Here is a 17,550-nt window from a genome sequence, read left to right as displayed (position 1 = left end):
AATGTCGCTCTAGTTCAACATTAAGATCAGACTGAGTACTTCATATTGCCATGGCGTATATTGAGTTGTAGTAAGTACATAAAACATTTTGATTAATGCGTATTGATGGGGGTCATTGACACGTCTTTTCTTCCTGAAATCGGTTAAATCTGTCTGAAATAACAGTGAAAACGTATTATTGATTATATTATTGTCTAATTCACAAAGTCTAAAAAAAATACTGAAAAAGCATCGAAAGCGTGACCTTTCACTATGGTATGTGTGAATTTCAGGCGTAAATTTATCAATAATTTCTGAGAGAGTTTAACGGCGCCATGATGTAATGTCATGTTTTCACTGATATTGTGGGGGAGGTAACTCTGGCATGCCCATAACTTGATCCTACAATGAAGATATTCAAGTCCTCTTCGGTCTTGTCAAACTATGCAAGATCTTGTTGTCAGTAACCAATAAATCAATGAACTATATAATTTGTCATTTTCGTATATATCTACCGTATTCAGATCTGCATGTTACAAATTCCTTTATTCACAGTGTTCCAATAATATAACATGTTATTTCATTCATATACCTCAAGCTTTGTCTTAAAAACCAACTTAGAAACTTGATTTATAATGATTTTATTCACAAATAGTGAAAGTAATTTGGCAGCAGGCATAACCTATTTTAGCTCTCTCCCAGAGAAACTTGAACAATGACAAACACCCCACAGGATTTTACCTGGTATGGGAAATTTCACTGACAAATCAGGTCATGTCACTGCCCTGCCATCCTTATCTCTCCCGCAGACATGCTGTGATAAAACTTATTTCAAACCTATCTGATAATGCTAAATATCCATGCATGTTTGAAGCACAGACTTAATCATTACCACAAATATGTCTCCAAATTGAAAATAATGCACGGAGAATTATATAATATAAATCACAAAACAATCTAATTACAATCAGATCTTCTCAAACCGTTACACTGGAGAAGGAGCATTTGAGGTCATGTTATTGATCCCAGTCAAATGAATAATTCAATAAATATTCACCCAATAACAATAGTTTGACAAAGAATCAAGGACCAATCAGAAATCGTTTTTCTGAAGCGTATTCGAATTGCAAGCTTTTTAAATATGGCGTCAATCCATGAAAAGTTTAAACGAATTCCAAATATCAGCGTTAAAGGAAGAGCCAAGAGAGATCTTGGATACTATACATCCATTATCGTTAAAATATATTTTCTGTGGCGTTCTAACATCGCTCATGGCCGCCGTCATCTTCTTCAGTTATTCTCCCTGCTTCTCGGTTACGAATTTTCATGATATTGAAAGCCGTCATTTCATTGGTCAAGTGTGAAAGGTGAAATAACATGACCTTAACACAATGCTGTCAGATCATCCTCCGATGAAATGGTTTGAGAAGATCTGATTTTAGTGTTAGATTGAATCACAAAACCCCGATCTTGCCATCTTGGATATATATATATATATATAGTTTTCATAATTTTAACGTATGCTTAACATGATTGAAAATCGAATTTGGTTAATTTTAAATAAAAGTTGAAATATATACCTATCCACGAATACATCAAAATGTTCAGTTTGTAGTACATATCTTTAAAAGGGGGATTCCTTTGGCTGCACATTACGTTTATCTTTGACCAAACATTGCCACGAAACACAGTTACAAGTAAAGGAGACGACCTTCAACACCTTGCATGGAATCCTTGTACCAAATCAGATAAGAATTTGGGACGTAGTGATCTTCATGTCAATGTATGAAACCTATATTTACCATAGTTATGTCAACATATACAGGTATTTCAAATTAAATCATCAAGGGGGGAATGCAAAAAAAATTTTAATCAATCAAATTGATATTCTATCTAACTAAACATTTTGATGCACTCCGTGCGAGCGTGAGGAACCAATAAAAGTTTTATCCACAGCTATTCGAGTTTTGGGGTCAGGTCTCACTATCGCCATAAAATGACGGTTTATCGCCGTCTCTTATCTCATGTGTTTTGATACAGTAGATTCCTAATTATTCGCAAGAAAATTAGTATCGCGTAATTTATCGAGAAGCGCCACTCGCGAAAGTGAAATTACTTGATTTTATTTTTATTGTGAAAAAAGTGGAAGAACTCTTAATCAGTAGACAACATGCGAATTCATGATGAGCTGTGTGAGTTGTAACATGGTATTTGTATTTTTTTGTTGCACATTACATGTACATTTGAAAGAATAAGAAAGAGTACCACTGTGCGAATTTGTCATTTATCAAACTAAAAAATTACTAGAAACTAAAAAATAAACATATTATATAAACTTACATAACAATTAAGTGGCTGGGATTAGATCAGAGAACTGACTAGTAATTACAAAAACATTAAATATAGCGAAAAGGTGGTCACGAAAAGAGCCATAAAGCAAGGAAACACGCCGAATTCAGCGAGTTGCTGCCCCCCCCCCCCCCCCCCCCCCCAGAGGTTATACTCGGGATTAATGTAACACATTGTCTGAGGGGATAAATAGCATAATAGGAGTATTAAAACCTCGTACTAGACACGTTAAAGGTACATACGTAATAATAGCCAAAATAACATGGTTAGTGTATCTATACATGTAAAGGCGATATATAAGTCAATTATTTCATTTCATCCTAGATGAAAGGAATGGGTCTAAATTCTAAGTTCATTTCTGACTAATTTAACTCTCGGACATCTTCGGTTGGCCTCATTTGTATAATGTATGCATTGTGTGCGCCTTCTTCACACATGGGTGGAAAGAAAACAATCAAAACCTTTCAATACTTTGCACAACCATTCCTCGCGATGAATTAAAGAATATGCTTCTAGTAATCATAGACAAATACTTCGTCCATACAAATGGAACTAGGGAATATTCATATCTTGAAAACAGTCATCCAAAACATTACCTTGTTATACACCAGTCTGATTCTATACACAAGTACTCTGTATTTGATATTTAAAAGATGCTGGAGTTCTTCATTATGCCCCGTAGCACGAAGGTGAGTTAAGTTTAACAGACAGTTAACGTCTAGTTGACGCTATATAAATGTAAGGGTTAACGGGATGTTAACTGCCTGTTAATGCTAACTACATCTGTAACTAACTGTCGTGCAACTGGGTCTTTGGTCTTCCAACAGTCTTCTTAAATTTCCATGGGCACAAATTGTGCTCCTTTACTAGCTGACCTGTTTTGTATTCTTATGAGGCAGAATTTACTTAAGAGCTTCCTACGAAAAGAAAAACATCTCTTGTGGTGGCCTTCCACTTGACTTGTAGACACATCGAGGACATTTTATCTATCATCAAATTAACTTTCATTCACATGTCGACTCAATATATCCAGTGAACTCAAAAGAAAAACACCACAGTCTTCCATATCTGCTTCATATTTTACTGAACATTGACGTTTACGGCAACAACTCAACTTCATGACAAACGGGATGACTTCAGTTTCTCAATCGTCAATTTTGCATATTTATGCAACAATATTTAATTATAACCTGCATATATTGAATATTTTTCAACTAATTCGATACCTAAGATCATGTTCTGCATATGATCAATTTTTAAATCGAGACAGACTGCTGACAAATAAGATGATTTTAATACAGGAATTTCGCTAGTCTCATTTGAAATAAGCAATTTGCATTTTGCATATTCTATGGTCGATATATTGATCTTATTTACAAATACAACAACGTCATTGAGTCGAATGCTGTCTAACGTGTTTCATTCCAATTGTCAGGCCGTTCTTGGTACACTGATTTTGACTACGGATAACTCCGTTTACCTGATCAAGATATAAGGCTCACGTCGGGTGTGACCGGTCGACAGGGGGTGCTTACTCCTCCTAGGCACCTGATCCCATCTCTGGTGTGTCCAAGGGACCGTATTTGCCCAACTCTCTGTTTTGTATTGCTTATAGAGAGTTATGATATTAATCACTGTTCGTTATCTTCACCTTTCATATGTTAGTTATCTTTACTTTTTCACATTCTGTAAAGACAGGGAACAGGCTAAAGAGAATCTGCGGGAAACACAACGAGTGCACGCACCATAACGCTTTAACATGTTTACATTTTTTTTTTCGACAGCGACCATAACTAAAACAGGTAAAGATTAGCCTATTTGATTAATGATAAAAGCTCAACAACGGTCGTGATACTCATTTTTCTGATTTAGCCCTCCGCCATTTTTATGAGGGACTTCTGAGATAGTGTCAAATATTTTTTTCTATATGAATGTATAGCTTCAGCTCAGATCTTTTTGCATTAGAGCTCGCAGAGCAAGCCAGCACTTCACTCTGGGTCACTATGATTTATATCTATTACGTAGTTATACATTATCTATATATATCACACTTACTACTGTTGACTTGTAAATTTTAATACTGTAAAAAATCATCAAGGCATGTGTATAAAATACACTTAGTAATTTGAATATATTCAGTCAAATGTTGTCCAAGATATTGAACAGTAGAGACTTTATGCATAAATATATTGTTACAATGCTGTTTGCATACAATAGGTGATGAGAGATTTAAAAAAACAAAAAACTAATTCGATGCAAATATCCAAACTACAATTTTTCGCCAAACATTTACCCTGTGGTTGTACTGGTTGAAATTGGACTTGCAACAATAACCAACGAATCATTTTCCTTCATAGGTTTTAGAAATCTCAGCAGTTTTTATATTGTGATATCACTACTGCATTTGCTTATACCCTGTACTAGGATATAAACTCTGTTTTATTTTATTTATACCGTGAATTTACATACGTACAATAATTTAAAGGCTGATAGAAACGTTCTGTTTGTCTCCCGAGACATTTTAAAGAACTTCTACATAATACAAGATGGTATTTATTTGAAAGTTTATAGACATTACACCATGACCTGTGGTGATGAGTCTGTTGCCTGCTATAATAGTATTTAGAGTTATCTTTCTTTGCCCACGAACTTCCTTAAAAAGCAAATGCATATCATTGTGTCGAATTTCACAGGAATGTGATTAAACTTTGCTGAGAGAAAGAGACATTTAAAATCAACATATTCAACAGAAGATGGGATGATGAATAGCATATACATGTATGATTTAATACGTACAGACGAAGATGCAAAAGGAAGTAAAATAAAATGAAAAAGTACAGTATAGATAAACAGAAATTTGATATGGCCGAGATAGCGGCAGGGGTGGGTATGATAGCGCCGGGGGTGGGGGTGGGGGGTATGATAGCGGCAGGGGTGGGTATGATAGCGGCGGGGGAGGGTGTGTGATAGCGCCAGGGAGGGGGGGGGGTATGCGACAATGCAGTTATGAAGGGTTATTTTCTTGGTTTGAAAAAATATTGCATATGTTATCTTTAGTTATGGGGGATCGGTTCCTTGTGTTCGTAGAGATTGCTGTAACTCTATCCACACTGAGAGATCTAACAGTCATTGATGCAACACTTGAACTTCTAGCTTCCGGGGCTGGAATTACTAGAGTAGCTCATTTCTATCAACATTTTTACACTATATTACATTTAACATTACTACTTATTTACATTTCCAGTGTTTTTGCCTTTGATATCTTAACAATTGTAATGATAGTCATTTCCTCTTGAACGCGTTACATTTGTAAACAATGTGAGTATGAATAAATGCAGATAAATATAGTACGTGTATTTTAACGTCTGGTAATTCAGTCAGAAATGAAGAGTTGAATGTAAATATAAGATATGAACTTCCAAATTTGAAAACACGTGAGGACATGAACAGCAACACTTCAAGTCGGCCTTCTTTTCATGAAGAGCTAAACCGATTCATAAAGTATGCCGATTTAAAGCGTCGCAGTACATACCTGTATGTATTTTCAAAATTGAAATTCATTTCTTCGATGAACACAAAAACATCTGTACATGTAGACATGCGACATTACTGGAAAACAACTTGAAACTTGTGCAAACATTGATTTAATTGATAACAAATAATATATACCTGTAAACAAACACGATAACATAAATGATCTATGTAACAGAATGCAAATAAATATTAACGTGCCACCTTAGTGATTCCAAAACAATATTTTCGTTGGTTCTGAGAAAAGCAACGATTATATATAAATATGTTTTTAGAGATTTTAACAATCACACTTAACAGTTGAACTGTTCATAGTCAATATTATAATACTAATTTTCATTCAAGCACATATTTCTAATATCATACATTTTCATTTTCCATGTAGACATAAGACATAATTTAAAATTGTTGGCAGAATACGTATACCTCACAAAAATATATCACAAAAGTCATCGAATGGCTTTTATATTCGCACCAATCACTATAAAATCATCCTTTCTCTTTGAATTGAAATAATACTGTATGTCGGACTGCTAGCCAGATAGGCTCTGTCAGAAAAGATCAACCTGTCAAAGTGGTTAGATACCAAATATCACAGACTGCTTACAAGTATCTAAAAAATCATATTGATCAAACTTGCGTTGGTCCCTGTTCTTCTGATTTCATTGCTTTGTCCACTTCAACAACCCACTTTTTTATCCAATCCTCCTTTTCTGTAGTCATCAGTTCGTTTTCTTCAATATACTGTTTTACGTTTGTATATGCGTAAGAGTCATTGATGTCACGCCACGTGTGCCAAGTCCGTTCGGAACTCGCTTTCTCATCTACAGAGCTGGGGACATTTCCTCCGTTTAAAACAGGAGTCTGTCCACTGGAAGACGATTTTTGTTGAAGTTCTGTTTTGGTTTTCTTTTCCTGGCGATCTTTGGTATTGCCTTGTGGTGTGTGACTCCCCACTCTTGAGGTCTGGGCTCTGCGGTTTTCCACGTCGAACTGATTATCCACCTCCTCTTTCAGTTTCTTCAGCTTATCTTTATATTGCTCTTCGTGCCATTTTCGAAACTGTTCTATCTTCTTTCTTATAGAGAATTGTTCCTCGTTTCTAGCACGACTGTAATCGTGGAAAGACTTATGTCTCTCGGCTCTTTGCACGAGTCCCATTTGATTACTTTGAATCTGTAGTTTTGCGTTTTTGTCGCCCTCTTGAACGTGATTTCTTGGGGTATTGTGATTCATATTCTCTTTAGCCATTTTCCTTCTATGGTCTAACCGAGATCTTCTCTCTATAAATGGAGATGAACCACCTAATTTGTTGATACTTTCATGGGAAAACGATTGGTCTTTCTTAATTCTAGTTACTTCAACAACATTCTGTTGTGGCGGGTTCTGTGGAGTCCCAGCATTGTTACGAAGGTTCGAAATTCTGGTAAATTCCTTTTGAGGCATTGGAGATGTTCTATCGTGTTTTGAAAATTGACTATGAAATACATACGGTGTTGTTACGTCATGAACACGTGATATGCCTAGTGAATTGATGTACGGCGAATCCGCATCAATATGGTTAACATAAGGAGTGATCACATCATTTCGATGATTACTAGGAGTTTGAGAGATTGGAGGAAATATCGTGAAATCCCCTCCTCTCCGCTGAACATGCTTTGCGCGTTTCTTCATTACCATTTTTGCTCGTGACCTCGGATTTATGTTCACGTCAATTGTATCCTTCATTAGAGTTTCAGAGTTCTCGTGACGAATGTGATTTGGTGAGAATGATCCTTCGTCACTTGTTACGGAATACTTTAACATTATTGTGAACACATATAATTAATGTCGACAGTTACTCATTCCCTTTGCTTTTTTATTCCTACAAACCAAGTTCCTGTAAAGATCAAAAGAAAGGTTTTTTTTTAATCATCAGTGCACTGACCGAACACTGTAATGGGCCTATAGATCGATCGACAGACGTTACGTGCGTAATATTTACTTATCAATATTCTCAAAGATGGCAAAACTTACATGTCAAGTATTCCAAGTTTGTTCAATCCAATCACTGGCCATCAAATGAATTCACTACAAAATAGAAAAATCAACACTCGCCATTATGTTCTGTTTGTTTTGCGCATAACCCAGTTCGAAAGAAATATTTCCATATACACAACAAAATATTAGGTTTTGAACAGAATGATTCACTGAGAACTGAGGGAGAGTGTACAAGGTTTGGTGTCACACTTCACTTGTCCTCAAAGAATTTAAAGGTTTACTTCTTTATCTATTGTTTAAATACAAACGATTAGACTTATAATGATTTTCCATTTTTTGATAAGGTCACCGACTGCATTATGTTAAATAGAGAACTATTCTCAATTGTTCCAATATGGAAATTCACTTTGTTTTCCTATCAATCTGCCATTTCAGTTTACTTTCAATCATTTTAAACGTTTTCAGGTATCGTCATATGCAGAAACCCTAGGAAGCCGCCCAGAGTGCGTGTTTCCATGAAAACTCCCAATGTTTCCACCGCCAGCATGTCACATCAGTATTCCAATTTCAAATGAGATTTTGATATATATACTTCCAAATTGACGGAAGGGGTCTTGAAAGAAATCTTTGACAGTTTTACATTTCGCTTACACATATATAATTAAAATACAATGTGTGAAAAGGCTTTATCATTTGCGAATTCTCACCGTAAATACAATCTTTTAAGGAGCACTTTCAAATAATCCGATGTAAATTCACCAAAATTTAAAAAAAAACCTCTAAATTCCACGGGACTGGAAGACGTTCAGATAAATCGAGGTTGACTAAAATATTATGTCAGCCTACAGGACATTTTAAAGCACCTAGTACAATATACCTACAGCGTACATAGAAAGTCTTGTATTAGTCGACCACAAATCTTTTCAGCAGATATCGATTTGTGGGTTATATTCATTTTCATTAATAAGCTGATTAAACATGTATGTGTAAATTTTTCCAATATCACTCTGACTGAATTGTGAAAACGTACAAACTAACATAATACATCTCGAACATTATCTAAAGATCAGACATTGGCGGTTTTTATTAACCTTCAAACACAATGGGCTTTGAACATCATTGTGAACAAACAAGACCTCTCATTCAGATATCAGATTACGATCTTCTTCTTTTTCTTTTCTTTTTAAAATTTTTATGACATCTCAGAAATTGAACTCAATTTCAAATTAGAATTTTACCAAGAGTCCTCTCGTCGCTTTTTAGTCTGAACATGACATACATGTCCCCTCGTGTACCTTATTGTTTTCCGTCTTAGTTAAGTTAAACAAACCACAATAAGCATCTTCCTTCCTCTCATCCAACCATTCCAGTACAAAATATTTCTTATTTTGACAATGGCCGATGAATGCTACGAGAAATACAACCAAATTGCCTATGTCCAGAATAGCCATAGCGTCGTAACCACACGCACAAACTAACCAAAGGGCTATCATGTGCATTGAGTGATGAAATACTATACTGTATGTAGTAGATTTATTCAAATTGGCAAGATTCCCTTTTAGTAAACTTATCAGATTTTAAATTACATCATTTTTGTTTAGTTTTTGGTTGCAGTTGTGGTATATGCAAGGATGCCCACGGAAATTGGGCCACCATGAAGTACAAGTCCTAGATTTTTTTCCATTTTGAATACAGGAAGATATCACCTAGTAATTAAGCATTATTCCCCCAAGGTAGGTGAATATTGATAATGTTTGATTGTCATAAACAAACTTTACATGCTATCCGAAGTCGAGTCGATAAATCATCAACAGTATCGAGTATGGGTACACAGGCTCGTGTACAGGAGTTATGGTTCCTTTATCCCCCCCCCCCAAGACTACCAGGGGATTGGTCGGTAGAATCAGTGGAAAGGCGGCTTCTTTTTTCAATTTAAATGTAAATTTTTCGTAAAAAGCTGGAGATATGTTCGTTTTCCAAAAAACTAAATCCCAAAGATTTTTCAACCATGTTTTCCTCTGGAAGTTCGATCAGCTCAAGACTTCTCCTTTTGCACATGTCTGCAATCCTTATAAAAGTGTGACACGATCTTCGTGCTGTGATGCAATCTTGCATCCCTTTTAATTCTCCACTTCCTCAATCACACCATGGTGGGGTCTCGTTTTCTTTTTATATTCTAGTTTAGATCTCGTAATTGATAATACTTTGAATTAACCCTGGGATTGATCATTTGGAAGATTGGGTGAGGGAGATCCGTAGCAAAAGTCAAAACAAATTAATTTTGTCAAAGCCCATGTAAATTAACCCGGCGAGTGGGCCAAGTATGGGGTAGTATTATTTCTATTGTTAAAGCAGATATGCACTCATGATATGGTGTTATTTTCCTTATCAACCCTGTAATAAATGTTCCGAATCAAGAAAGAACAAGTGATTGTTTTATCTTCATAGGTTATCAATGTCGCATTCTTCAGAATACTGGGGCTAAAGTTTTAAATTGCATTATGATTTTTAAAAATGCTTGACTACAATGAAATCCTTGTTTGTCAAGTGAAATTGAATGGAAACATCACATTGGATTTCATTGAAATGCGAGAATCGATGACTCTTGTTGCAGAGACATTGATACGGGAATCAAGAAAGCAAAGATCTACAAAAAACAACTAAAGAATTATTAAGTATCGCAAACAACAAGCGCTTACGAAATTTAGCCTATTGACTTTTTTAGTTTCTTTTTATCTTAACTGTGCTTCATTCAAAGCAATATACAAGACGTTGCCTAGTACCTTGAGGTCCTTTTAAAAATATCACTAGCAATAAATTTATGCATACAGAGAGTTATATAACCATGTACAGTCTTCCTTGAATGTTCTTGATTATACTAGGGCAATAACTTTGTGAATACTATTTAATTCCGTAACGTTCACGTGGGTTTGGATGTGCACGATGATATGGGGATTATTTCCTATGAAATATTATTATGTTATCTTAAACATGAAATTTTATTACACAGTCTATTTCATTTTATGACGAACACCTGGAATTAGACTTAATTCGGATGATCCTCGTAAAGTTAATACGCATATAACATCTTATATCATCCTTCTGAAGAGATCGATCAGAAAAGTGCATTTAAACTACCCCGGGTTTTAAAAAAACCCACCAAACAACCAAAAGGCAAAATAATTTCAATAAATCAACTTTACAGTGACGCATGGTTTGACAGTAAAGTTCAATGTAATCAAATATCAGGAGGCAATTTTGAGAATGTTTGATAAATGTTTACTAGGTTTTCTATATCTAACAAAAACCATGTCACATTTACGCATGCACCTGCAATTATTATGTATATACATACAAAGAGGTGCATATTTCATAGTGAATTAAGCTTACGTCTGATTAGGGCATCCCAATAATACATGCTAAGTCGAAGTCACTCGACAATGTATATTTGGAAAGGACGTCCGTCAGTATCGTTAATCGTTGATGTACCCATATAAAATCATCAACACAAAAACGATTCTTCATAGATTTACCCTGGAACGAATTCTACTGGAAGCAGCATATTGGAAAAATACCCCACTTTTAAAACCTCTCACCTCGATCAATGTTCTGGATCTCCTGAAGTTTGCGATATTCATCCGTCCCTGATGAGTTGATTTCAGACAGGGTTTATCTGTAACAATGAATAAAATTGATTTAATTATTTGTTGTAAGAAGTAAATCGCCGCTTATTCAAGTGTCTGTATGGGGAACAATGCATAAATACGACATTTTGTATTGTGATGAAGTCGGTCTATACCGATCGCATGAATAAGCCGTAACTCTACGTTCAACTCAATAGATTTTATTTGGATCCTTTAAAGGACTATTCTAATTTAACAACCATAATTTGGGGAAGGTTTCGACGGTTTCGAATGAATAATATCGTCACAGATTATACATTGTAGTTTACATTCATTCTGTATGATTGCTTCAATGGCATTCTTTGATGTCAAATTCGAAATCTGTATCAAATTTGAAGATATGTTTTTCTTTATCAAGGGTATCAGCTGATGAAATACTGATCATGATAAAAGTATTAAATGTGTAATCAGTATGCCACAAATGTATTCACATTGCAAAAATAATTAATTGCAAATAAAATGGCACAGAAGAAAATATATAACTACTAGTGTATGAACTTACACGTAATTAATGAAAGCCTGAGCTTTGTTGCCTTAAAGGGTACCAGTATACGTTTTCTTTAAAAAAAACAACAAAAAAACGATACAGCGTACATGAAAGGTGAAGATAACGAACAGTGATCAATCTCATAACTCCTAAAAGCAATACAAAATAGATAGTTGGGCAAACACGGACCCCTAGACACATGAGAGTTGGGATCAGGTGCCTAGGAGGAGTAAGGCCAACGACAAAAATTGTTGAGTTTCCGCTAGCGTTCCAGAAAAAAATAGGGTAGGTACGTAGGAAATAAATTCTTTTTTTTTTTTAATTTTATTTTTTTCAAAGTATACAAAAACATTGTAAACTCTAACAAGCTAAATGTTCTATTGAATTTTATACTTTCAAAATAAAATTTTGCTTATATCCCATTGCAAGTAAACTTTCAATCATAACATTTCACCTGTTATTGGCTGAGGATTATATCCAGATGTTTTAAAAGAAACAATGTTTTTCAATAAAAACATCTAGCATAAAACATAAAAGTTAACTCCTTTATGCCACTATGCTATACAAGTACCAGATATATTGTTTCTACATTTATATTGGTTGTCATAGGAATACTACTATTGGATATGTTTGAAATTGACAGGAAAATAATGTGATGGTTTTGAAAAAAATTATTAAATCATCACCAAAATATCAACATCATTAACATATTTTAAGTCTATTAAAACATTTCTTAATGTATTTTCACAATCTAAATGGAACAAAGGTAGGAAGACAGTCTGGGCAGATCCCACTTATCCTAATGGGATCTAACTCTCTTCCAGCTAAAACTTTTAACCGGACATAAATTTTTATTTTTAAAAAAAAGTCTGCACATCTTTTTTTCCTCTCGGCTCTCACCAGCCATCAATAACTCGGATGCGTTCACTGCTTTATTTGAGGCCTTTTTCATAGTGTTTTCAGTTAGAACTGCAGCAGAAACCATGGATGTGCATACAAATTTGACAGACTGGACATCCATGTCTGTCACTCTGCATCATGACCTCCATATAAAACTAGGGTCCCCGTGTATATACAGTAATGCCCGCTGAACCGATAGCATAAGACAGTGCATGCACAGGTTCCCCTGTGGTGCATGGCTATAAATAGCCACCGTCTAAAACACCATAGGAGTTGGCAATTTTAACAAAAGAAAGTCTTCTATGGAAACATGACACTTGGCAAAGTCTCTCGACCGTCTTTTAACTTCAATTGTTAAATCACCGTTGCGTGAGGCACGCATGGAGGTACTAGCCACTAGGTCATACCGTCAACCATCATGCCATGCTGTTAGTTACAAACATTATCAATGTTGTTGAAACGCTTGACAAAATACCATGCAATTTTGTATATCATTTAAGCATTCGAATGACTTCATCTCAATGTCTAACTGAAAAGAAAACCAAGAACCGGGAATATATTTTTTCCGGGAAAATGACGCATTTTTTTTTAAATATCGAAAAAAAATTCTAGGGTCGGGGCTATAATTTAGGGTCGATCGGGTTAGCGGAAACACAACACATTTTATCAGTGGCCTAAGCATCCCCTGTCAACCGGTCACATCCGCCGTGAGCCCTATATCCTGATCAGGTAAACGGAGTTATCCGTAGTCAAAATCAGTGTGCCAAGAACGGTCTAACAATCGTACATGTAAATGCAATTTCAAAAACAACCCTTTTACAAGAAAATTGACGAAATAGATTAACTTCAAACTTGATAAGTAGATAACATTCATGAACAAATGTCTATAAATGCTCTGTAAATATACAGTTTTGGTTAATCATATATCTATGTTAATCACTTAGTTATACCTGTTGTTCAAGCCTATTCATTTTATAATACTATGTATATAATCAACCATTTCTTCAAGACAAGAATATAGCATATTGAATATACAAAAACAAAACAACTCACACATGAAGTATGTACTTACATGTACAAGACAGCTTTAATAATAATCTACTTGCTTACACTTTCAGTTCTTTGATTTTGACGACTTACATGTACATATGACCTATACAAGGACATATTTACATATTATTAATAAATGTACTATACCGAGAGAAGATTCTGAAAGAGGATTTCTGACCACTGGACAACCTTAAACTTTTCTGGAATCTATGATTTCGACTTTGAGCAAAGATTAGCACTTGTTAATCCGTTCCCCTTGAGGATCATGTGTGACCTGTACTTTAGAGTGGACTTTAAAGCATTTAAACCAATGACATCGTCCAATATAAGTGGTTGTTGTCAGGGCCCGAATCTCTCTGATTTTCTTCTTTCTAACAATTTGTGTACATGTATATACACAGGGAAGGACGGGTAACTAGATTTTGGTAGATTTAAGTAAAAGATTTAAAGAAATGATGTACTATCAATTTGCATGTACACAATGTGAAGTATATTTCATTTGATAATATACATGTAGAAGTAAATATGTTACGAAGTATCAAATACAACCATGTTTTCAGAGCGCGACTTCGACTTTGAAGTCGAACTTGGGTAGCAGGGGACAATATCGCACTATAGGTCCAGTGTATCGCACTATAGGTCCGGTGTATCGCAGTGTATCGCACTATAGGTCCGGTGTATCGCACTATAGGTCCGGTCAACTTTCTTAACAATTGGAATTTCCCTATATTTGAAGTGATATTACCTGTGTAAAAATGTGTAAAATAATTTTAGGACACATTTCAAGTGTAGCAGAGTGCATAATGTCAAACTTGATATGCAATATGTAGGTGTTACCATGTTTCCTAACTTATAGATGGTGTAAATACGAAACTAAGACACGTGGTAGGTTGATGAAAATCTACATGATCTAGGAAAAGGTATGTACCTGAGAGGGAAGGTGGATGGCCCCATATAAAAGGTAGATTTTTAAGAAGGGCATATGGAGTTCTTGATTGGGCACAGCGTTTAAATCCCCTCGTACGATACTCTGATGGGGTTTTGGGTGGTGCAGATATAGCCCAAATGAGAGAAAATGGGAACCTGCTGGGAGCATGTTTCGTGCACTGGTCAGCACCAGGATGCATAAATTCCATGTAATTTAGGGTCATAGATTATTAACTACACCAATATGAAATACAATTATTGACATAAAAGGGAAATATGAGTTTTCATTAGTCTGTCATTACCTGACTTTGATGTATACCCCTACCCACATGTTTTGACAGAACTAAAAAAAACCACCTGTCCCCTATCATTTAAGAGAGATAATCTCTACATCAGTTACTTTGATAAAGTCGATGTGATTTATAGAATGATATCGTGGATCATCGTGTAAGAACAAATCCTCTATCGATCTAGATCATTTTACAGTATGTGTATTATCTATCACAAGTATCATCAATTTCAACATGTAAATGACAACCAAAAATCGAATTTTTAGGTTGCTATAAACACTGTTCCTATACATTTTCTGTACTGTATAGAAACAAATATTTAAATTAACGACTCGTTCAAATTTTGATTCACTTACTTTTACTTTTTTTTTTTTAAAAAAGTATTTAAAAAAATATTGTAATCGGGTTTCTTAGATATACCTAATTAGGTAATATTAATTTAACGACGCGGTATAATTAAAGATGTTCGAATGTGTATCGATGGATTTGTTTTTACAGGTTTTTTACTCTTAAAATTATGAATTTATACATTCCTCGTGAATTATTCAACATGCCCAATTGATGTGGAGCATACTGCAGTAAAATACCAGGGCATAAACGAAGTAATGATGTTAACTTAACATCTAGTACTCGGTTGGTGTGCAGCTAGCACTATAATTCATGGACCTGGGATTTTAAATACAGGGAGTGTGTATTGGCAAACTAAGACTAACAGTAGCTAGGTTCTTTTAAATTCCTCTTGATTTTAAAAGCCGGCAAAAGAATTTCTATTATTTGCTATCTCGCCATTAACTTTCCTGCACAATATGAAATTTGATCACTAGATCCACCAAAATGAAAGTAAATAATTCATTAACTCATTCAAAATGTGTCTATTTAAAGCTTCTAGCGTCGGTGTCTGAGAACAAAAAGAGCATATTACAAAATCAATAATGTTTTCATTATATATACAGCTCTTAGGTTTCCTTACCTTTAGCCATGTAGTGCGTCTATCCGAAATTTTCATTTGTTGTTTCTACGAAGTGTCATAAAAATGTGTCTTCAATTCCGGTATAGATAGTTCCCAGCAGAAGTAACTTAATCTAATCCATTTAAATAACAGAGGTATTCGGTAGCTACAAGTTTCCCTTGCTAAGAAGGAGTCGCTCGTAGTTAAGTAAATACAACCGGGTTCCGAGTTTACAATTACTTATCAAAAAAGAAACATATTTCAGCCTTTGCTACTGAAAATACGGTAAAATATATTAACTACCCCTTATCAATAGAAAAATCCAATCCTTAAACGATAAATTAAATACACCGACTCAAGCTTTGATTGCGAATCCAACAGAAAATCAATTTTGAAGGACGATGTGAAAAACTTCATACAAAATCCAATCAATTCACCGGGCAAGAGAAACACAGTGAAACGGCGAATAAAATATAGGGATCAGAAGCGAGTCTCCGAGGGTCGGGTTAATACCAGTACATGTATTTCGCCCTCCGTTTGTTCCTTCCCAGCTCATTCATCAAAACTAGAAACCAATTTGTAGACTAGTGATTAGTACGGGTATTAACGGTAGATTAAACACAGCTTACCTATAGACTTTTCTATTTTCTATTAACTGCATAAATTAAAATGAGAACATAAAAGAACTAATAAACATCCTCTCCGTTAATTCGCTGGCATTTAAATTGAATTATAATTGCACTGTATGTCTTATGTGACCACGACACTATATAAAAGTATTTATCTTCTTGGGAATATTGAAATGAATATTTGATCATGAATGTAAAATATTTAATCCAATGAAAAAAGTGTTGCTTTCCACCTCCAAAAATCCCGTCTAGAAAATAAGATATTTACTTAGCAATATCAAATCTATGTGTGATGCATGAGGAATAAGATGGAGCTAGTATCAATGATTGACAGGGTCGTCCGACATGAATTTTAAAGAAACGGTAGGTATTTTTTATATTATGTAAAGTACATACAAGTATATGCATGAATAAAATATAGTTTACGACGTAATAGCTGGTACTCTATTTAGACATAAAATAATTTAGAACATGATGATTCATGCAGGGAATGGTTTTATGAGGCAATTTGCAAGAAATCCTCTATCAAAATAAGAATTAAATGTCTTTTTATATACCAAAAAAAAAAAAAAAAAAAACCAAAACGAGAGAGGCTAATAGGAAGATTAAATGCCAACGAGGGCAGAATAATGACAACTGAGAGATTGCTTACCACCGGGAATAACACCTTAGCTGATGGATCGATGTAGGCGGAAGATGATCGACCAATAAACATTACAACTCATACGATACATAACGAGACGGGCTGAGAATATAGTCTTTTCTTCTTCTTTTTTTTAAAGGCAACAATTCTTAA

General features: G+C 34.9%; 1 protein-coding gene across 2 annotated transcripts; it reads right to left on the bottom strand.

Moving 5' to 3' along the window:
• Positions 1–5,955: 5,955 nt before the first annotated feature.
• Positions 5,956–16,928, bottom strand: LOC125647719 (uncharacterized). 2 transcript variants are annotated; one of them, XM_048874516.2, is made up of 5 exons: positions 16,755–16,928; positions 16,147–16,258; positions 11,436–11,512; positions 7,876–7,929; positions 5,956–7,738 (listed from the first exon to the last, which is right to left on the bottom strand). In XM_048874516.2, exon 5 carries the CDS (start codon positions 7,663–7,665, stop codon positions 6,490–6,492), a length of 1,176 nt encoding a protein of 391 aa, XP_048730473.1. In that variant the 5' UTR covers positions 7,666–7,738; positions 7,876–7,929; positions 11,436–11,512; positions 16,147–16,258; positions 16,755–16,928; the 3' UTR covers positions 5,956–6,489. The 2 variants fall into 2 exon arrangements, with proteins under 2 accessions (XP_048730473.1, XP_048730475.1); XM_048874518.2 differs by lacking the exons at positions 11,436–11,512; positions 16,147–16,258; positions 16,755–16,928 and adding an exon at positions 8,547–11,125.
• Between the last annotated feature and the right edge of the window lie 622 nt (positions 16,929–17,550).

Source organism: Ostrea edulis, chromosome 6, assembly GCF_947568905.1.
Source record: "Ostrea edulis chromosome 6, xbOstEdul1.1, whole genome shotgun sequence".
Taxonomy (NCBI): Eukaryota; Metazoa; Mollusca; class Bivalvia; order Ostreida; family Ostreidae; genus Ostrea; species Ostrea edulis.
The sequence above is the reverse complement of the archived record's forward strand: the minus strand, read 5'-3'. Positions and strand labels throughout refer to the sequence as shown.